At 42.4% G+C, this 22420-nt stretch overlaps 2 protein-coding genes across 4 annotated transcripts in view; one reads left to right on the top strand and one right to left on the bottom strand.

The window, feature by feature from the left end:
• MYO6 (myosin VI) overlaps positions 1-4623 on the top strand; it is a 159579-nt gene extending 154956 nt beyond the window's left edge. For all 3 annotated transcript variants that reach the window (XM_018052881.1, XM_018052882.1, XM_018052884.1), the window contains one exon: positions 116-4623. In XM_018052881.1, the coding sequence (XP_017908370.1) occupies positions 116-315 (200 nt within the window). In that variant the 3' untranslated portion in view covers positions 316-4623. The remainder of the gene's footprint in view (positions 1-115) is intronic.
• The window catches only part of IMPG1 (interphotoreceptor matrix proteoglycan 1), a 157050-nt gene continuing 140291 nt past the window's right edge, over positions 5662-22420 (bottom strand). The window contains exons 15-17 of the mRNA XM_005684438.2: positions 17570-17735; positions 8131-8203; positions 5662-6713 (exon numbers count right to left, since the gene is read on the bottom strand). Coding sequence (XP_005684495.2) covers positions 6684-6713; positions 8131-8203; positions 17570-17735 — 269 coding nt within the window. The 3' untranslated portion in view covers positions 5662-6683. The remainder of the gene's footprint in view (positions 6714-8130; positions 8204-17569; positions 17736-22420) is intronic.

Genomic DNA, 22420 nt, shown 5'->3' on the forward strand with positions numbered 1-22420 from the left:
TAAAGTTTTAAAAGTTCTCAAATCTGTGGCAACTGGTGGACATTTCAGGAATAAAGTTCACAGTAAACAGATCTGAAAGGAGGTATGGTTAATTCTGATGTCTCTGTCCGTGCAGGGAAGGATGACATGGAGATGTGTGAGCTGAATCTTGAAGAGACAGGCCTGACTCGAAAGCGCGGTGCTGAGATTCTGCCAAGACAGTTCGAAGAAATCTGGGAGCGCTGTGGAGGCATCCAGTATCTCCAGAGTGCAATCGAGAGCAGGCAGGCCAGACCCACGTATGCCACGGCCATGCTGCAGAATCTGCTCAAGTAGAAGGGGTGCTGCCCTTGCAGCTGGGAGGCCTCGCCGTGGCGCTGGGTAGGGAGTGTGCCCCAGAGCTTGACCCCTTCCACGATCAAGTTAGGGTTACTCACACAAAGCGAACAGATTTTACTAATCATGGCTTTTTGTTAAATCAAGGTTAATTATGGTAGTGACTTTGGGACCGAAAAATTGTTTTCCTGTATCCAGCTGTAACTGTTAGACCTCTCGTCATTGTGATACTTGTTACACTTGGACAGACTCTGACATCTCTCTGTCTTTGCCAACAGACTACCTTAAATCTATTTTAATTGTTCTCTAGGAAAAGGTGTTTTTTTTTTTTTTAATGCAGAATTCTTGCTTTTTAAGGAGGCCACAGTACCATAAAACTGGAATAAAGAAAACTTAACTTCAGTTTTCTTACAAAAATCAAGGCACTTGGAATGATCAAGGCACTGGTGTTTTTTATCTGAAAGCTGTATCCTTCCTTTACTCACTGTTTCAGAAATTCATGGAAATTTCCATCAAAGGTGGAAATCCCCGGCGCCCCCCCCCCCCCCACTGTTTTGCAACGTCTTAGTTTGAGTAAAGCAATTTACCTGAAGTTCTAGAATTCTGGAGAGAGCCTTGATGTGTCTGATACAATCTTTGATAGAGAAGGTACATAGTATTCTGCACAGATTTGCTCTGCTTTTCTCTCACATTGTGTTGCTATAAGAATATGTTCTTATACTCCATGAACAGATAAAGGAAATTTGGATCATTTAAAGGCTTGAAAGTTTTGCGATAACTTTTGTTTCATTTAGAAAAAGAAATAGGTGTTAGGAGGCAGTTTGGCTTAACTGACTGAATTCGGATATTTCAGTTTCATCTCAGTTGCAGTTTTATATCAGAATCTTGTCCAAGTTGTTTCATGTGATTTTAATCTAGTGTTCTGCTGCAAAACACTCCTGTTTTTTTAAAAAATTCCTATTGTCTGTTTTGGCCTTTGAGATTCTGGTAATTGTAGAGCTCTTTTATAAGCTTTGTAATTCAAAAACCCCTCTACTTAGAAATTGCTTGTTTCATGTAACTGATAATTTTAAAAAATGTTTTTGTTTGTGTGCTGTTTAGTTTTGATCAAATGTCAGCAGTTTCAAGCCTAATATTTCTAACTTTCATATTAGGAATTTGGAAACAGAAATACATCAAGGAGTTATGTTGACATAGTCCTAAGGAGTCTTGTTTGTATTTTAGAATAAAATTAGAAAATAAAATTATTCTCTGTACCTTTTTTCCCTGATGTTCAAAGACTCTAAACCTTTGAAATGAATTTCCAGTGATTTTTCCTTCTCCTAGAGGGAGCCACCTCAGTTAGGAAAGTATTTCCCAGCTGACTAGATTAGAGCTTGTGAGCCAGACACTGTTTTCGGAATTGCTTCTCTCGTAATACGTCTTAGTGTAGAGATATTTATTTATTATGACACTGTGCAAATGATGGTCTGCTGTTAAAGAAATTAAATGGTCCTGTCTGTCCTGTTGAGAACGTCGATGTGATCATCCTTTGAAAGCTGTGTTACTGCATAGACTCACCCACCCCTGGGTCATGCGGTCCCTGTGATTTGGTGACAGAAGGTCTGATTACTGAAAATAAATGTCCTCTTCTTCCTCTTCTTATCACTTGGCTTTAACTGGTGTTTTTATTTGTACAGGATAGTGAATTAAAAGCTTTTTTTCTTAAAACTGGTAGCAAGTAGAGTCCTGGAAGAAAATTTAGTAACCAAATAGATTTTTAATGCCTGTGTCTTTAGTACTTTTTCCAGAAACAGTTTTGTGTGTGTCCAAGATCCATGCAGGCACTTCGTCACATAGGTTAAATTATGGAAATGAGAGAACTTACAGTTGTGAAGAATTTGTGGGAAATGTATCACAGTCCGTGCCCATCTCAAGCACGGACCGGAACCTAGTGCTCTGAGAGCAGTTTACTTCTGTTTTTACAGCTCAGATCCTGTCCGAATCAAGTTTCTTTATGATGCCACAGATCATTATCTAGGCATTGGAAAGCTTTAGTTGCTCAAAGGGTTTGTGAAATGGGCCTGACCTTTATGCTCTTTGAATCACTGAAGGGTACAGAAAAAAGTTTAGCTAAGAAATAATAATTAAGAGTATTTTTTAAAAAAGAAATATATCACAGCAAAGCATTGTTACAGATCTTTATAGTGTTTTACTTTAATAGCTGATAAAATTATCGTCAGTCTTAAGCCTGAAGTCATTTTATTGCTAATTGTGTTACACAGCTGTCCTGGAACACATCTATTTTAAGTAGTCTCCTGAGTGAGTTCTGACTCCAGGAGACCTGCCCTAGTTCAGATAGACTTCCAGTCACCTCCATATAACAGCTCCACCCACGCAGAAGCCCCTTTGCTGGAGAAGCCTAGGACCCTTCATCCTTTGAGGGAAATAGTGGAGGAAATAGTGGCGTTCTGAAAAATGTGGATGCAGCTTCTTGCAGTGTTCGCAGTCAAACCCAGAAATGCCAGATGAAAACTGGATGAATCAAATGTAAATGTAAATTTTAATCAGTCATTTTAATTGGGATATAAAATTAGAAGTTTAAACCAGCATACTCTACATTAAGAGCCAATTTTTCTTAATGCTTGTCTTGCTCAGTACCAGTTCCTTCCTTAGCATATGCTTTGTAAAGGTAGATGTCCATAAAATATTAAAACTGAGAAAACAGAAAGTTTCACATTCAACTATAGTGGAATTCCTAATTCATTAACACATTTAAGATACATATTGTGAGCTATGGGTAGGCTCCAAGAAAAAGTTTCTCTAATACTCGCATGGTAAGAGAGAAGTGAGTTTTCTTAGTTGTGAGTTTGAGTAGATGGCACCGTCTCAAAGGACAACATGAGGAAGAAGTAAAAGAGTGCACTTAGGAGCACAGGCCTGCACAAAAACGTTCTATTGTAACTTACTTTCTGCGTCCTATAGTGACTTTTTATACAGCTTTCCAGCAACATAGTGAACCCTTTTGTAGAGAGCAAAACAGAAGATCATGTCAGATCACAAAAGAAAATAGCATCTTACGTGGAACCCAAGTGGTATTTGTGAAAACTTAGAGAATAGAAACTCACAGGCTCAAAGAATAATGAGGGTTTTGTAGTGTTATTAATTGGATTTTTAAACAGCTGTTTTCATTCACAGGTTATTGCAGTGGTTCTCAGGGGATCCAAATAGGGAGATCTTTGGTTTCTTCACCTGAACCACCTTGAGAGTACCGGATCAGTAGAATAAATAGTATTGGATGAATCAGTCAGTGAATTATCACAGTGTTAGTGATAGACTTGACTGCTTTTACGTAAGAGGTTAACAGAGATCCAGACAGCTCGAGTAATTGAGTTCTAGACCGTGAAAGAGAGAGACATGCCTTCACTCCACTCGTGGAGCGTGCAACAAAGCAAGCAGACTTCTTCGAGTAACCCCTGGGGGTTTGCAGAGGGTTGCTCCCCTGTCACTCCCCATCTTCAGAAGGGGTGGCAGCTTTTGTCTGTGTTGCATAACCACCAGTAACAATTACTGAGTGTTTTCATTTCTCCTAGAAGATAAATTAACAAGGGAGGGGAGGGCAGAGGATACCGAAAGATTACAGTAAGGACAAGCAGGGGCAGGGGTCGGGGGCAGCTGTAACAGTAAGGAGACAGAGGAGTGGATGGGAGAGAACGAACAGGGGTGCATCCTGAAGAGCTGCGTGCCGGGCGGAAAGCACTGATGTGGTGTGGGGGGCCGAGCGCTCCTAGATCCCCCGCAAGTTGTAGCATGAACTGTATGCAGCACAAGAGCAGAGCGCATGGCCCTGTTGAGCCCGGACCGAGACAGGCCAGCTGTGTTCATTCTTAGCGTGTAGACGTGGTATGCGGGGGAAGGCCAGTGGACATTCTGTGCATAAGCCTTGTGGAAGGATGAAGTAGAGATCCTTCGAGAGGTCAAGCCTACCCATTCCTGGACCCGACCTGGAGGACAGTGAAGTTCAGGTCAAATCAGTGTAGTCTTCCTTCCCCATGACTAGCCTAATGTATGTCATCGTCTTCAACAGGAGATAACCAGGAAAAAGTCCACATCAAAAAGAAAATCTTCAATCCTAACTTTTACCTGTACCGGACTCTCACCTTCAGATCCAAGCAGGTGTATTACTTGGCTGTTTTCTTTTCATTTTGAAAATTCAATGAATTATATCTGTTACTTAACTTTTCCTTATTTCCTAAAGATGTGTATCTGACACTGTCCTAAAATACTGATGTCCTGGAAACACAAATAATAAATGCTTTCTATGTAGAACTTCCTCTTGCTTCTTGTGCTTTTAATACAGTTGCAAGGTGTTGCAAAGTTGTAAATGTTACATGTGTTGCCATGTTGCCTCCAGGCCAGTGGAGTAAACTGGAGAAGCTAGGATCTTGAAGTTGGTCCAGTCACTGGACACTCTGTGCCAGGAGGCGAAGAAACAGGCAAGGAACCTGGGTGATTGGAAGGTCCTTGAGCTCTGACCCCAAACTTCTGGGTTCTCCCTCCAGGGAAAAGCAGGATCATATGTGAGCCACTTTGCCTAGATTAAAGAGAAACCAAATCTTGGCTGCCTTTCCCCAGACCCTCATCAGTCTCTTTGTGAGGTGACACAGGATATAAAAACTGGGGACCCAAAGAAGAGTCCTTCTCCCTGAGAGACAGCTGGTCTCTGAAGGCTGACTTGTGTGAAGCCTACCGTGATCCAGAAGGGTCTTCTGACGGCAGGGAGGCGGGCCGGCTTACCTCAGCAGCTCCTCTCTGAGGGGTTGGAAAAGACCAAAAAGTGGGTGATCCAAAGGGTGGGGGACACTTGCTTCCACAGGAGCCCTTCCCCACAGAAGCTGGAGTCTGGCCCGCTTCTCTTTCCTTAGCCAAAGCGACATTCTCTCTAGTAGTTCCAGCACAACGGACATAGATGGGGAGGCCACGTTATGGGGAGGGAATGGAGTTAGATTTTCATTTCCTGTCTTGATGGAATTGTTCTTGTATGCTTCTGGTTGGCCTGTCATGCGTCTGACAAGCACATTTTCCTCTGGGGAGTTCCAAGGCCATGGAAATGGCCGGTACACGTCTTGCCACCATTCTTGGCTTTGCAGCACTTTATCGGGACACAAAAAGTCTCCGTCCCATATCATCACTCCTCACTTTGGGGAGGATTGGGATGAGAATTGGGGTGAAAGTTATTATGCCTTTGGAAGACAAAATATCACTGATTTTTTTTCCCAAGGGTTTGCATGCTTAAAATCATTGACCATAATCTATAAAGCAAATCCAGGAGATACCTAGTAAACACACATTATAAATCTATAGAGATATAGTACATATCACATTTTATTGAAATTAAAGTTTTGCATCCAGTATAATTGATAGCTGAACATTTGAGAGAGAGATGGAGGAATTCACTTTTCATTAAATGCACCTTACAAACTGGCTGAACTGGAGTACCTTGACGCCAGTCTACCTATGCACACGCCACAGTTGGTGTCAAGGATTACCCAGTGAAGTTCATCCATGCTGGGAGAGAGGAATTGGTTATGTCACAAAGTACAACCTCACTTTTTCCCCCCAATATAATATCTCCCTTTAAAATATGTCTATGCAGTTATAAGAAAAGTAAGATTTTTTCCATGGTATATATATCCCAGTTCTTCAAAGGAACAGCCTAGGAATTATTGGCAGCAAAATTATCTACTGTGTAAGCAGCAATTTCTTATACGACTAGTGTGCCTAAGGACCGAAGAGGTGTGTGAGTTACGGACACTGAAGTGTGGAGCATCTGTGTACTCACCGCAGTTCAAGTCCCATATGCATTCATTCTGAACCTCCTTCATCCTAACACGTGAAGAGCTCTATTCCCCGGTATATGGTCAATCCCACCCCCCTGCCCCCAAATAATAAGTTGCACTTGTAGATGGTCTGTGAGCAATATTTTAAGGGCGGCTGGACAAAAACCTGGTCTGCTATCACCTTGACTGAAACACTGAGAAATATTTAATATTTAATATTAAACACCAAAATATTTAATATGTTTCACTGATTGTGTTTTGGGTTTTGATAATAAGCTTCTTTTTCTTCAGAATTTATTGGTCTTCAAGTATATAAGTCTTCTCTATTTGAAATGTGATGTTTTTCTGGTTCTTAGTGTTGACTACATGCCTGGATTTTGATGACCAGTGGATATGCCTGCCTAGGTTTTCAGAATTTTGAGAGAGTGAATCCAGTTTTCCTTGAGAAAGCAAGTCATTTCTCTTGAGATAGATTAAATGATAATTTGTATACTTCCAGTTTTTAATTTCCTTCCCAATCTTGATAGTTAAATTCTTCATATCCTATAGTCAGTAATTCAAATTTCTTTTCATAGTTACCTGGAAAATAAATATTTTTAAGAGATTAAGAAATGCCATCCAAGGTCAAACCAGTGATTCATTCCAATATTACCTCTGCTGGTAGATGAGATAATATGCTTGTCATTTAGGATATATTTTTTGAAAGGTGGGAGATGTCCTCACCCCAAATATCTCTAACTTTACAACCTATTGAGAATGTATTCAATTTCTTCCTAAAGTTTCTCAGACTGAATCAGTATCTCGAAGCAGGAGTGGCAAGTAGCTTGTGAATCAGTCACCATGTGCCCTTCCAAGCATTATTTTTCCAGACTGCTGCTTCATTTGAAATGTGGTTTCTGATTCTCCCTGGTCCTTCTGGATTCAGTTGGTGTACACTTCATCCGGGAGATTTTATTACCAGGTCCTGTGTCCTGTTGTCATTTGATGGCCCAAGGCTGACCCTTTCCTGTCTTTTCAATGTTCTTTGTTTTAGGCAATAAAAATGGCACACACTATTCTTTGTGCACCCTTGGATGTGTGTGTGTGTGTGTGTGTGTGTGTGTGTGGTGTGATGGCCTCAGCATCCTTCTTGACCGTATATGAACTGTATGATGAGTTTCGGTTGCAAGCTTTGTCATGTTTGTTTCCATTTAGCACTGTGTATATATATATATATATATATATATATATATATATAAAGAGAGAGAGAGACTTCAGGTAGACTGGGCAGGACACTGGCTGATTAACACTCATTTTTACCATAAAGATTAGGTATAATTTTTGAAACTAGGTTATTTTAGGCTATCAATTGTCCAAGGTATTTTTTGAAAAGTTATTTTAAAAGCTCTTATGCTAACTTGGTTATTAGATAGGTTATTTCCCTTTGTAAAATAAAATTTTAGTAAAAAAAAAGATTGAATGGATGAGTATCTTGAAAGAGACATCTAGAACACTGGAAGAAACCTTTATCTGAGGATGAACTTTTAGGAATTTTTGATGCTGCTCGTTGTTCACAAATCTTGTTTCTCCTACATATTTTTGTTTTAGCTGATTATTTGAAATAAGACATTTCACAAGATTTTATGTGTGTGTGTATATATATATATAAAATTACTCAACTCCAGGTATATAAATAATGATTATGAAAAAGTCAACCTGTTGAAATGCATTTGATAAACTGCATGTGTATTTTTATAAGAAAAGGTTAGAAATATAATATGCTTTTTTTTCCCCTGAAATCTTACTGTTGTGTCTACATATTTCAGTTAGTGCCAGCCTTTTTGTACCAGGAATTGCCTTTTTCCCTCTTAAAACACAAAATTAAAAAGCCTGGCAAATAAAGGAAAAGTGTTTTTTCTTATCTCTATTTAAAATATGAGTCAGGCCCGGAAATATTTTTAATTTCCTTCAGAATTCTAATTCAACAATTAAAACCAACATAAAAATACAGTCTTACCTTGTTATCTTGCTGACGTTGGAACTTTTTAACACCAGGTTCATACACTCGATTTTTAGATTGGTCTAGTGATCTACAAAAGAAAGCAAAAACAAGATATCCTGCTTCCTGGACTTACCAATATTAAGAGCAGCTACAGTTTTCTCATAGAATGTTTTAAAATGATTATGACGTGAAAATAGCATATTTTTTTGCAGGTGTCTTCCATTGGAGTTGGAGGAAACATGCTTCCTGCATTCCCCCACCCCCACTGAGTTTTGCCTTCCAGTTGGCTTACTATTCCATCGGCAGTGGTCTCAGAAGGATTGCACAAAGCTCTTGGGAAAGAGTGATGTTTATCTTGCAAGAAGTGGGGTTATTTTTGAACTCAAATTCTGACTTGTATTTGCTGAGAAACAACCCTGTAATAACATTTTGTCCATGCAATTTAAAAACGTAATGCATTTAAAATTTCTATGTGTATAGTTCCGGACTCTCATACATACACGCCATATAATCTCTGATAACACTGTCCACACATTTTGCACCTTGCTTTTTTTTCCTCTTTAAATTACAAAATGAGTGTGGTATTTGTGAGATGTTTTCTGACGTATATTTCCTTGTCAGTGAACTCTTTCCCTTCTGTCAGTATTCTCTCCAGTATAATTTCAGGGAAAGGGGGAAGGCGGGAGACCCTGTCCTTGCCCTTGTGTTTGATTGGAAGAAGGCGGAAAACTGAGATGGGTGGTTTGAAGCGGATGAGTATCAAGTTCCTGGTTCCTCCTGACTCCAGCTAAGGTAGCCTTTTTGGTTCGTATTTGCCCTAGCTGGGCAAATTGGAGGCTCTGAGAACACCAAGGATCAGGCAGATACTGGCGTCAGGACTAGGAGGTCACCGCTGAGGGGACCATGGCAATAGAAACTTCTCCAAGGATCTTGTAAGACAAGGAGCGCCGCCTCGCTCTGCCATACATCCAGATACCACCTGGGAGGAGAGGGGAGTCGGGAGGACCTGTGAGCTGGGCTGTATATCCCAAGGGAGCTGAGTCGCCTTAAATGATTATTTAAACTATTAATCAAATGCAGTTTTATAAACTAGATTGGAGTATATTAAACTCTAAGCTCTCCCTCTCATGTTTCCCTCCACACCTCCATTATCCAGTTGAGAAAGGGTTCAAAAGGGAGTTAGGAATAGCTTATAAAGGGGAAAAAAAAAAATGGACCTTCCCCCGCCCCACCCTATTTGAGGTATAGCATGTGAGTAAACTTATGATCTTGCTGTAGTTGAAACATTACTTCCATATTATTAAAACCTCCTCATAAATGTCACTTTTTGCCATCATGTGCTTAATCTGGCCCCTATATTTGGAAATGGTTTTCATTGTTATAATGTCATAGAGAACGTGTTAGGCCCTACTGAAGGACAAAGTGGAAAAGTTTAATTCGGAAGAGGGAAAACCATGTATAGTTCACTCTGTTAGATGTAGATTTGCATGTTCAGTGCATTTATAATGGTAATTGTGATTAATAAAAGTCAAGCTCATCAGGCCAAAAAAAGAGACCTTGGAAAATGGAAATTTTGTTTATTCTGGGGAGCAGTTTGCCATGTTGCTAGCACAACTGATTCTATGTATAAAAATTGAAACTCGAAGAAAATGAAAAATGTGTGGTCTATGTTCCTAAATATTGAACGCAGGAAAGGAACTGGAAGAAAAAGGTGAAAATACAGCGAATGACAATGACTCGGCGCTAGAATGAAGCCCTGAACCAGGTGCAAATGTGCTGTGTGTCAGGGGCCTCATCTTCCCAGCAGGGCCCTTGCCCTCAGTACACCCTCCTCATCTCTCTTCACTTTCAGGTGGAATAACAAAAATGCAACCAAGTGTGCGGTTCTTTAGAGCATGCTGCTTTCAAAGCTGTAACACTCAGTGTCCTCAGCTGATTTCCCTCTGAGATTAGTTGTAAGTTCCAGGTAGGGAATCAATTTTCCTTACAGGGCTGCCCTTTGTTGACAATCGTCACACAGCACGGAGCAGCTGACACCCAGGAGCATCTAAGGTATTGCTTACCAAAACGAATTTATTCTTCTGGTCCTCATTTTAAGATGAGACATTGAGGCTTAAAGTGGGGAAATGTAGCTTAAGGTCGCAACTAGTTTGGGTAGAGCTTAAACTTGGAACTTGGGACTAACTTTAAAGCCTCCAATCTCTTTTTCTTCCAGCTTAACTGAGATATAATGGACATCAGCTCTGTATAAGTTTAAGGTGTAGAGATGTTTTGACTTACATACATCATGAAATGATGACCATGATAATTTTAATGAACATACATCATCTTGGGTAGAAGACAAAATTAAAGAAATAGTAAAAAACTATATTTTTCCTTGTGATGAGAACTCAGTATTCTCTTAACTTTTCATTTATAATGTCACAGCAGTGCTAATTATACATTACAGTCATAGTACTTATCTATTTCATAACTGGAAGTTTGTAACTTTTGACCACCTTTATCAAATTCCCCCTAGCCCAGATCCTGCCTCTGGTAACCACAAATCTCATCTTTCTGTGAGTTTGTTTGTTTTTGAAGTATAACTGACCTGCAATACTATGTTATTTCCTGTTATACAACACCGTGATTCAAGATTTCTGTACATTTCAAAATGATCAACACGGTGTGTCTAGCTGCAGCGTGTCACCCTATACATTTATTACAGTTATTGGCGATATTCCTCACACTCCACATTTCATACCCATGACGTTTATTTTGCAACAGGAAGTTTGTACCTTACCTGTGTGCTTGAGTCCAGGCTTCCCACAGCCCACCTGTTAGTCCCAGCCATCTTCCAACCAGCCAGGTGGCTTGTCTCCCCCATGTAGGACCCCAGGACTGGGGCGTCAAATCTGGAGCTCTCACTGTGGACCACCCAAGGAGGGTGTCTGCTGGTGTAATCTCCCCTTTCCACTGAGCTCCCCTCCAGGAGCACAGGTCTGGACCTGATCGCTTTTCTTAATTTCCTACCTGATGCCATGTGGATCTTTCTCACAGCCTTGGTTGTACAGGCATCTTTCTGCCAGTTTCCAGTTATTTTTCAGGGAGAACTGTTCCATGTGTGGATATATTTTTGATGTGTTCATGGGGGGATTTGTTCATGGCTCATGTCCTCCTATCCCACCATTTTATATAAAGTAATTATTGATAGTGAAAGTGTGAGTGAAGTCACTCAGTCGTGTCCGACTCCTTGTGACCCCATGGACTATAGCCTACCAGGCTCCTCCCTCCATGGGATTCTCCAGGCAAGAGTACTGGAGTGGGTTACCATTTCCTTCTCCAGGGATTGGGGGTTTGTTTTTGTAGTTCTTTGTTTTCCTTTTACTCTCTTCCTTTCTGATTTATTATCTTTAGTGTTATGTTTGAATTTATTTTCTCCTTTTTTGTGTATCTATCATAGATTTTTGGTTTGTGCATACCATGAGATATCATTTAGATAATATATAATAAATAAATATGATTTATATAAAGTAATCATACATATAATTATTTTAAGTTGCTGGTCTCTTAAATTCATTTGCACTTTAACAGCCCAGCGTTTTTACTCCCCTAGATCATGTTTACCATTTTTGTTTTACGTGTTTTACACACTTTTGTATATTTCTAAACTAGTTACTGTGAATATAGACGATTTTACTGCTTTTGTCTTTAACCTCCCTATTAGCTTTATATGTGGTTGATTTATTAACTTTACTATATATGAATATTTGCTTGTAACACAAAGTTTTTTTCTTTCATAATTTTCATATTTCTAGTTGTGGAAATTTGTGCTTGGTAACATCCTTTTAACATTTCTTGTAAAACTAGTTTGGTGGTGCTGAATTCTTTTGGCTTTTTCTTGTCTGTAAAATTTTGATCTCTCCATAAAATCTGAACGAAAGCCTTGCTGGGTAGGGTACTCTGGGTTGTATGTTTTTCCCTTTTATCACTTTAAATATGTCATGCCCCTCCATTCTGGCCTGCAGCGCTTCTGGTGAAAAGTCAGCTGACAGCCTTACCTTCTTGTCGCTTTTCCCTTGGTGCTTTTAATGCTCTTTTTCTCTTCAATTTTTGCCATTTTAATTGCAACGTGTCTTAGTGTGGTCCTCTGTGGACTGTTCCTGTTTGTGACTCTGTGCTTCCTGGACCTGGGTGTCTGTTTCCTTTCCCAGGTTGAGGAAGTTTTCAGCTCTCATGTATTCAAATATGTCCTCTTCCTCTTCATCTCTCCTCTCCTTCTGGGACCCTTATAGGCTTGATGTTGTCTCGGAGGTCTCTAAATCTGTCATCATTTTTTTTTTGGCTCAGCTTCAGGGATTTCTGCATCTCTGTCTTCCAGTTCACTCTGTATCATCTAATCTACTATTCTTTCTAGTGTATTTTTTTTTAATTTCAGTTATTGTATTCTTCATCTCTGGTGCTTGTTTATATTTCTCACTTTGTTAAAAGCTTTTAACTTCTCACTTTATTCATCCACTCTTCTTCCAAATCCTTTGAACGTCTTTGCAATCATTACCTTGAACTCCTTATTGGGTAAATTGTTTGTCTCCGCTTCACTTAGTTCTCTCAGGGTCTTATCTTGTACCTTCGGACCATCTTCTGCTTAATTTGCTGCTTTCATTTCTGTGTATTTGATTTGTTGGTTACATTTCCTAACCTTGAAGAAGTGGCCTTTTGTAGGAGATGTCCTGTGCATCCACGTGGTGCACTCCCCGCTGGTCGCCGGAGCTGCATGCTCTAGACACGCCCTCTGCGTGAGCAGCATCGGTTCTTCTGTTGTGCCCGGCTGACTGCTGTGGATGGTCTGGTAGATGTGCCTGGTCCTGGTCTATTTGGTTGCCAAACCCTGACCTGTGTGGAGGCTACTGGTCACTTGTGGGTGGGACCAGGTCATTAGGTGGCTGACTACATGGCCCTGACGGGTGACAAGCTTAGCACTAGGTCACTGGTGGGTGGAACCTGGCTCTAGGGTGGGTTGTTACAGAGCCAGTGGTCCAGGATCCAGTGTTAGCCTGCTGGTAGGCAGAGCCAGTTCCTAAGGTGGCTGGCCTGGGGGTCTAGGATGTTCTAAAAGAGGTGTTGGCCCACCCACGAGTAGGGCAGCTGACTGAGGGCTCCAAGGTGTCTCAGACCTGGAGGCAGCTTGCTGATAGAGGGCCTGTGGCCCAGGGGGATCTTCGGGCTGGTGCCTACCCACTGGGGGGTGAATCCAGGTTCCAGGGTCTCTGACTAAGGGCTCTGGGGATCCTGGAGTTGTTAGTCCACTGGTGGGTGAGGCTTTGCCCCGGGCTCTCAGAACGGCTAGGGGCTCAGGAGCTCCCAGGCAGCCAGTCTGCGGCTTGGTGTGGCTGTGCCCCCACCCATCTACACTTCATGTGTCATCTGATCCTCAAATAAGTAAATTGCCAGAGCCACACAAATGATGCATCTTGTGAGGGACGGAAATAACTGATGAGACAAAGAGCAGGTGGTGGGGGTCCAGGAGAGATGCTCAGAGCACCACTGGGCTCTGATTTTTCTTCAGTGAGAATCTGTCTGAAGCAGCTCATGGGGGCAGTGGGGTTTATCTTCATGCTGAGGATATAATGCTGCTGCTGCTGTTGCTGCTAAGTTGCTTCAGTTGTGTCTGACTCTGTGTGACCCCATAGATGGCAGCCCACCAGGCTCCTCTTTCCCTGGGATTCTCCAGGCAAGACTACAGGAGTGGGTTGCCATTTCCTTCTCCAGTGCATGCATGCAGGCTAAGTCTCTTCAGTTGTGTCCGACTCTGTGCAACTCCATGGAGAGCAGCCCACCAGATTCCTCTGTCCATGGAATCCTCTAGGCAAGAATACTGGAGTGGGTTGCCATTTCCTTCTCCAGAGGATATAATACTCAGGGCTTAATACTTCACATTTGAAAAGGGATCTTTAATCAAGGAGTTGGAAAGAGTAGAATTGAGGGGATGTGGCAGATTTCTCTTCTCCACCCCCCGAAGAAATTGAGTTTCTCTTCATTCTTCTGGTGTCCCTTCCTCCAACTCTCCTTCTCTCTCCCTCCCTTCCTATCTGTTGGGCTTCCCCGGTGGCTTAGACAGTAAAGAATCTGTCTGCAATACGGGAGACCTGGGTTTGATCCCTGGGTGGGGAAGATCCCCTGGAGAAGGAAACGGCCATCCTCTGCAGTGTTCTTGCCTGGAGAATCCCATGGACAGAGGAGCCTGGCAGGCTACAGTCCATGGGGCCCTTCTCCCTCCCTCCCTTCCTAGCTATTACCCAGCATCTAACACGGCAACGAGCACATGGGTACTCAAACATGTTGCTGAATTGAACTGGCGTAAGGGGCACCTTCTTCCTGTGTGACTGCATTTTGGGGTCCCTGTCAGCCCCCAGAGGCAGGCACAGGTGGAGGCAGCAGAGGCAGCAAAGCTTCCTGAGAGCTTGCCAGATCGCCGTATGCGCTGCTCTGCTGACCTGATTCATAACCACCCAGAAAGCAGTCTTTCTTCCTCTAGAAGGAGGGTGACTAAAATGACAAATCGTATAGCCATCTGAAACAGGAAATAAGGTTGACTAAAGTAGAAATCATAGTCATTGTTGGTAAAGGGCACGGGCAACCCCTTTCTCTTCCACATCTTATCGGGGCCTTGCTCGTTACTCTCTCTTCCTTTCCCTCCCTTTCCTTTTATGTTACGCGGGTGAAACAGGAACATATTCACATAACTAAAAACTGTGGACCGCAAATCTGCTCCTCTCCATTGTAAAGTGGAGTGATAGTTAAGCGAACCTATTAGTCCACATATTTGTGATGATTTTAAAAGCACATTGTATTTACTTCCTGACCCCTTGCCCAGTCCCCATCTCTCCGAGAGAGAGAAGCTTCATCTAAATTATTTCATCTGATTCATGCTTGTCATTCGTCTGTCTCCGGTGTTCCTTTGGAAAAGGTGTATGGATTCATTACATATTCCAATGTATTGTCCATAGATTACAAGATAAAGTCAAGCTGATACTTTTTAAGCTGACCTGTCGCTATACTGAGAAATGTCTCTCAATAGTAGGCTTCCCTCCTGGCTCAGATGGTAAAGCGTCTGCCTGCCATGCAGGAGACGTGTGTTCGATCCCTGGGTTGGGAAGATCCCCTGGAGAAGGAAATGGCAACTCACTCCAGTATTCTTGCCTGGAGAATTCCATAGACAAAGGAGCCTGGCAGCCTACAGTCCATGGGGTTGCAAAGAGTTGGACATGACTGAGCGACTATCACTAGAATGAATTGTATAACATTGTATGAATTGTGACTGACAAAATGGCAATGCCATATGGTCGAACCTAAAATACTTATAAGTACATATTCCTGTTATTAATACATTACATAAGTGGCATTTATTATCCTGAAATTTACTTTTCTCATTTAATGAAATGTCTTGCTCGTTTTCTACAGCAGTTCTAGTAGACTGTCTTAGTGCTTTTAATTGCCGTGTTTCACAATGAATATAACTCCACACTATGGATTTAACTGATCCCCTACCGATAGGCTGCACAATTGTTTCATGGCTCAAAGCAATGATTCTGTGAACATTGCAAAGTGCAACTATTTTTGTAAGGATAATTGTCTAGAGTGTCTTAGTCAAATTTAAAATATTGACAACTTTCTCTTGCAATAAGGTCTTCCCATTTTTTCTACTGGTAACGCCTGATAGAACTAGTTTTTCCCCGATATTATCTGCACTGGATGCTATTAACCTTTTTTTGCTAAACTCATGAGTAATGAATGATATCTCCATATTGTTTTTAGATTTCCCTACTTGTAGTGAGATTGATTATTTTTTCCTATCTTTCATGGGTCATTTGGATACCTTCTATGAACTGTGTCTCTGTATTTTTTGCTCATTTTATTATTAGTATGTTTACCTTTTACTGATGTGTAGGAGCTCTTATTAGTAGGGATATTCAGCCTTTATCTATAAGTTGTAAATATTTTTCTCCCACCTCATTGATTATCTGTTAATTTTATTTTTGGTGTCCTTGCCCCTGTGGAAATCCTCTTCTTAATGTCTTCCAATTGTCTTCTTGGATTGATGTTTTATTCAGGAAAATTTTTTTCAAAGCCCAATTTGTAGAAATGTAGAAAAAAATCTCATATTTTCACACTTCCAGTTTTAGGTTTGAATCTTTGATGTTGATTTGTGTGTGGCAATAAACTAATTTTAATTTATTTTTCTAAATGGAGGGCCAGTTTTATACTAACTATTGCGAAGAGTTGACTCATCGGAAAAGACTCTGATGCTGGGAAGGATTGGGGGCAGGAGGAGAAGGGGACGACCGAGGATGAGATGGCTGGATGGCATCACTGACTCGATGGACGTGAGTCTGAGCAAACTCTGGGAGTTGGTGATGGACAGGGAGGCTTGGCGTGCTGCGATTCATGGGGTCACAAAGAGTCGGACATGATTGAGCGACTGAACTGAACTGATTGCTGTTAACTCTATACTTACCTGACTGATTTGAAATGCTTGTTAAAATAAATTTCCTGATATATAAGGTTTTGTTTGGGGCTTATATATGTTTTACTGATCTACTGTATAGGTCTGTATCTATCTTAATGCTGTAAATCTTATTATTTTATGTATTTCTAGTTTATAGAGTGGCCTCCCCACCACTGTACTTCAAGATTTTCTCTTGTACATTTTTATTTCCAGAACATCAAATTCCATAACGAATCCTGTCAGGGTTTTAATTGGGATTAACTCAGGGAAAATTGACAGCATCATTATAATCCCCCCGTATTTGAACAGATACTCTGTGTTTTGTGTTCTTTGTAAAGATGTTTAATAAATGCCATTTCATATACCCCCCTGCAGCAAGCCAGCAGGGGGGGTTTATTAGTCTCATTATCCAGTGAAAAAATTGAGGTTTAGAGAAGTTAAGAAATGTGTCTTGCTACTTGCTTAGTAAATTGCTGAGCCAATTGCTTCTTAACCCCTACTGGATAATGGTCTTTAAGATACTTTAAAGTAACAGGGTATGATTCATCAAGAAAAGGGCTAAATTTCTCTCGTTTCCTGTTGATTGTGTAAGCAGCTAGCCATGAGCCCCCCAGTGAGAAATTGGGGTAAGTGTCCATTAGATATCATTAGAAACTGACATAGGCTCATTTTTCTTCCCTTATTGGTCTTAATGAAACACTGTGGAAAGGCTGAGGACAAGTGGTTCTCTAAGTGTGGTCCTTGGCCCAGCAGCAGCAGCCATGCCTGGGCCCTACCCAGACTCAGTGAATCAGAAACAGCCTCGCATGACCCGGCCACGTGTGTTTCCACAAGTACTTCTCTGACAGATTCTCGCTGAAGTTTAAAAATCATAGGTTTAAGGGGCCATGTGAAGACATTCTAATGATCGGTGTCTCAGAAGTCTAAGGAATGAATTCTCGGGTCTCAGCGCCGGGATGCTGGCCTCACCTGCATGGTGTTCCCTTCCCCGGGATGTCTTCACAGTCTTCTATGGGAGCACAGGGGCCTGGGTCCCCCGATCGACAGCGACACTCAGCTTCCTCGGTCCACTCATTCCTCACACACTGAGCGAATTCGCCGCAGGCCAGGAATTTGCAGGGATCTGCTTGATCCGCTGTAGAAAACAGGGAATATTTTACTGATGCATGGATGTCTGAGCAGTGGGACCAGCAGAAGTCAAGACAGAAGATGGAATAGGTTTGCCATTGCCCCACTGTGACGTGAGGTGTACAGGAGTGAGAACAGAGTGGAGCAGAGAGAACCAAGCCATTTCTGTATCTTTAAGGAATGAGGTTACAGACACAGGTGATGACATATTTCGCTCCGCATTTAATTTTGCACAAACTGGTGTGCATCAGAGTCAGCTAGAGGCCTTGCTGAATGTCAGACTCCTGAGCCCCACCATCACAGTTTCTGATGCAGGAGGTGTAGAGACCAAGAATCTGTATCTCTAAGGCACTAACAAACAGAAGAGGGAGGCTTCCCTGGCAGTCCACTGGCTAAGCCTTCTTTCTAATTAAGGCGGTACGGGTTCAATCCCTGGTCAGAGAACTAAGATCCCCACATGCCTCATGGCCAAATCAAGCAACCAAACAAACAAAAAACCCCAAAGGACCCACAAAAAACAAAGGCAATAATGTAACAAAGTCAATAAGGACTTTAAAAACGGTCCACATTAAAAAAAAATCTTAAGAAAAAACCAAGAACATTTTAAAAATTCTCTGATGTAGATGATGTTAATGTATCTGATCTGGGGAGCACATTTTGACAACCACCTCATTAGAGAATTAATTTTTTTTTTCCCCTGGGCATATATCTGGAAAAGACAGAAACTCTAAATTCAAAAAAATACACCCACCCCAGTGTTCATAGCAGCCAAGACATGGAAGCAACCTAAATGCCCATCAGCAGAGGAATGGATAAAGAAGATGCATATATATATATATACACACACACACAACAGCAACATGGAGGGACCCACTTACTAAGTGCAGTAATCAGAGAGAGACAAATATCATAGAGTATTGCTTATATGTGGAATCTTAAAAAAAGAAATGATACGAGTGAATTTATTTACAAAACAGAAATAGATTCACAGCCACAACAAACTGTGGTTACCAAAAGGGACGGGAGTGGGGAAGAATGAATTGGGAATTTGAAAGTAACAGATACACACTAGTACATATAAAATAGGTTAACAACAAGATATTGTATGGCACACGGAACTATATGCAATACATTGTGATAATCTATTATAGAAAAACTCTGAAAAGAAAAAATACATGTATATTGTATGTATGTATAACTGAACCATTTTGCTATACACACGAAACACTAGAAATCGATTATATTTCAATAAAATTCTTTCTCTTTGTTAGAATTATTTTTTAAGGCAAACATTTTCTGCAGCAATTAGTTGGTAAACACATATTTAAGATCAGGGTTACCTTTTAAAGTAGTAGTCAGTAGTTTCAAGAACTTCCTGGTTTGAAAATCTCTTTCAGTCTCTTGCTGATCCCTAGAGGTTCTTTTCTTTGAAAATTCAAATAGACCTCAGGTCTTTCTTTGTTTTGTTTTTAGTCATCAATTGTTCTTTTTCACTCTATTCTTTTTTTTAATATAAATTTATTTATTTTAATTGGAGGTTAATTACTTTACAACATTGTATTGGTTTTGCCATACATCAACATGCATCCGCCACAGGTATACACGTGCTCCCCATCCTGAACCCCCCTGCCCTCCTCCCTCCCCATACCATCCCTCTGGGTCATCTCAGTGCACCAGCCCGTGGCATCCAGTATCATGCTCCACCCACCAGAACACCACCACTCTATTCTTAATTCTGTAGGATTGTCTCAAAATCTTGATCAAGTGGATTACAAATCAACAGACAATTATAAATCTCAGACTATTTAGCTCTGGGAGAATCGTGGCCCCTTCCAGCCCCTTCCTTGTCTTTTTGGAGTTGAGCACACCTTGGTCTCCAGGGGGGAAGCAAAAGGTCAGTACCATCACATGCTGAGGGCAGAACCACAACAGGCCACGGGGCCCCAGACCACTGTTTTTCTGCCTAGAAGGGTTTCCCATTGAATCGCATCAGCTACTTACCCTTCAGATTATTTCAATAAGCACCTATCATGTGCTAGGAACTAGTGAAGTGAAAGGGAAACTTGCTCAGTCACGTCAGACTGCGACCCCATGGAGTGTAGTCTGCCAGGCTCCTCTGTCCGCGGAATTCTCCAGGCCAGAATACTGGAGTGGGCAGCCCATGGATCTTCCCAACCCAGGGAGGGAATCCAGGTCTCCCGCATTGCAGGTGGATTTTTTTTTAACATCTGAGCCACCAAGGAACCCAAGAATACTGGAGTGGGTAGCCTATACCTTTTCTGGTGGATCTTCCCAACCCAGGAATTGAAGCCGGGTCTCCTGCCTTGTAGGCGGATTCTTTACCAGCTGAGCTACCAGGGAAGCCAGATAGGGACTAGGGGACAGGCAATCCGGTATGAAGCCACTCTTTCAAGAAGCTGAGGGGGGACAGTAAGACGCACACACAGATGCTCCTCTACAAGAAGCTAAGTGTCTCGTCCAGTATAAGAACTCTAACCACGAGGATACATTAGAGATAAGGGGCCAGGGAGATTGCTGAAGCCTGTGTTTAAAGTGGATTGCATTTGGATGTGCAAAGACTAGGAGAGGAATTGTGACCGGACCCAGCATAAGCAGAGGCACGGAGGTGGGAGAGAAACAGGCATGTGAAGGGGGTGCAGGGCAAGCCCAGCAAGCGGGGAGCAGAGACTCGTGGACGGGAAGGAAGGGAATTGAGCCTGGAGAGGTAAGTTCTGGCCAAGCTCTGGTAGGGCTTGAATGCCGTGCTAAGGACTTTGGACTTGACAGGAGATGAGGGCCATGGAGGATCTGAGGGCAGGGGAGGGCTGTAATCAGACTTGTGCTTTAGAAAACATGTACATAGATCTCAGAAGTTTCAGAGTTAGGATCGTTTCAGTGATCGTCTGAGCTAGTATTTCCCAAGCGGGAACATTTGCAGAGCTCGATTTCGGCCGGACTTCATGTTTTCTGGGCTTCCCAGGTGGTGCTAGTGGTAAAGAGCCCACCCATGCGGGTAGACGTAAGAGATGTGGGTTGGATCCCTGATTTGGGAAGATGCCGTGGAGGAGGGCATGGCAACCCACTCTAGTATTCTTGCCTGGAGAACCCCATGGACAAGAGGAGCCTGGCGGGCTACAGCCCACGGGGTTGCACAGAGTCAGACACTACTGAAGCACTTAGTACACACACATACTAAAAGTAGGCTTGGTGCCTAATTTTTTTAAAAAAATGCTAGATGAAATAAACATAACGGGTTTCTCTCTTTCCCCAGGACTTTGACCCCAGCTATAATCCCCTCTCTTTTTCCTTGTAAGCCTCTCCGAGTCACTGATAAGCTAAAGTCTACTGCGCATCTTCAAGTGAAGGCTGCAGTCAGCTGCTTTGCCAAGTTTACTGGCCACACAGAAGCCCTGCCTGTGGGTGTGGGCAGCTTGTGGGATGAGATTCCACTGACCCTCATGTTCACTTCTGATCCAGTGCCTCCTTGTGCTGGAAAAAGAGAGCGGGGGAGGTCAATGAGACCAGTCCAAAGAGTGGGCAAGAGCAGTTCCTTGAAAACATATTTTCGGATCTCCCAGCAAGGTAGACCTTAGGTATTTACGTAAAGTTGTATTTTTCTGCAATTTGAGGTTTCCTGTGGACAAAGAGGCCTGAGTAATGTGAAGTTTCCCTGCCTGACAGTTCCTAAAGTCGGCCACGTAAAGGACTCTGTGTCACTGTTTAGAAAATAACTCACATTTACCCTGACAACCCAGGTGATTCACGTCCGGGGTCTGGCGTAATAAATAGCAGCTGTCAGCAGCTTGACACCCGGGCCTGCAGCCCTGAAAGCGGAGGCCGCGAGGGGATAGCGGAGTCTCCACCGCCCTCTCTCTGCTGCAGAGAAACAGCTTTAACTTGGGAAGGAGGCTGAACGCACAGGCCTGCCCCTCTGAAACGGAATAGGAAATGTGGGGTAGCCACATGAGTTTCTATTTTAAAAAATGTTTCTGTGTCACCAACATTCCCTTCGGGCCAGCCAAGCGCGGTCTATGCACCAGTAAACCTGAGCCAGACACAGCAAGGCAGAAGCTGAGGGATGAACTCAGCCGCACTGGGGCCTGAGCTGGGCACATCTGAAGAGCAAATGCGCTGAGTTTGCAGAGTGCTCGCTTTCCCTCCTTTCGGGGGGACTGGCCTACAGAGCAGTGGCTTCCAGGTGGCTCTGGTGGTAAAGAACCCGCCTGTCAGTCCAAGGGATGCAAGAGACATGGGTTCGATCCCTGGGTCGGGAAGATGCCCTGGAGAAGGCCATGGCAGCCCACTCCAGTATTCTTGCCTGGAGAATCCCATGGACAGAGAACCTGGCAGGCTACAGTCCACAGGGTCGAACATGACTGAAGTGACTTGGCATGCACGCGTGCAGAACAGCAGGCTTGCGTTTTAAAGGTCTTGAAAAGCATTGCCAAGCGCTGACTGAGGAAGGTTGTCTCTCAACTCTACATTATGTGATCAAAACGCAGTTAATGACAGTCCCTGCTGCCTGCAGGGGACACTTGGAAGCACTTTACAGTTAAAGCTAAAAAGATTATGATCCAGGTCATCAAGCAGTTTATAAATTCATAGGTCCCTGATGGTCCAAGACTGTCTTTTTCAGACCCTCTGTTACCGATCCCAAAGGTACTCTGCTCATCTGCTCAGGCTTGAACACAG

This window comes from Capra hircus, chromosome 9, assembly GCF_001704415.2.
Source record: "Capra hircus breed San Clemente chromosome 9, ASM170441v1, whole genome shotgun sequence".
Classification (NCBI taxonomy): Eukaryota; Metazoa; Chordata; class Mammalia; order Artiodactyla; family Bovidae; genus Capra; species Capra hircus.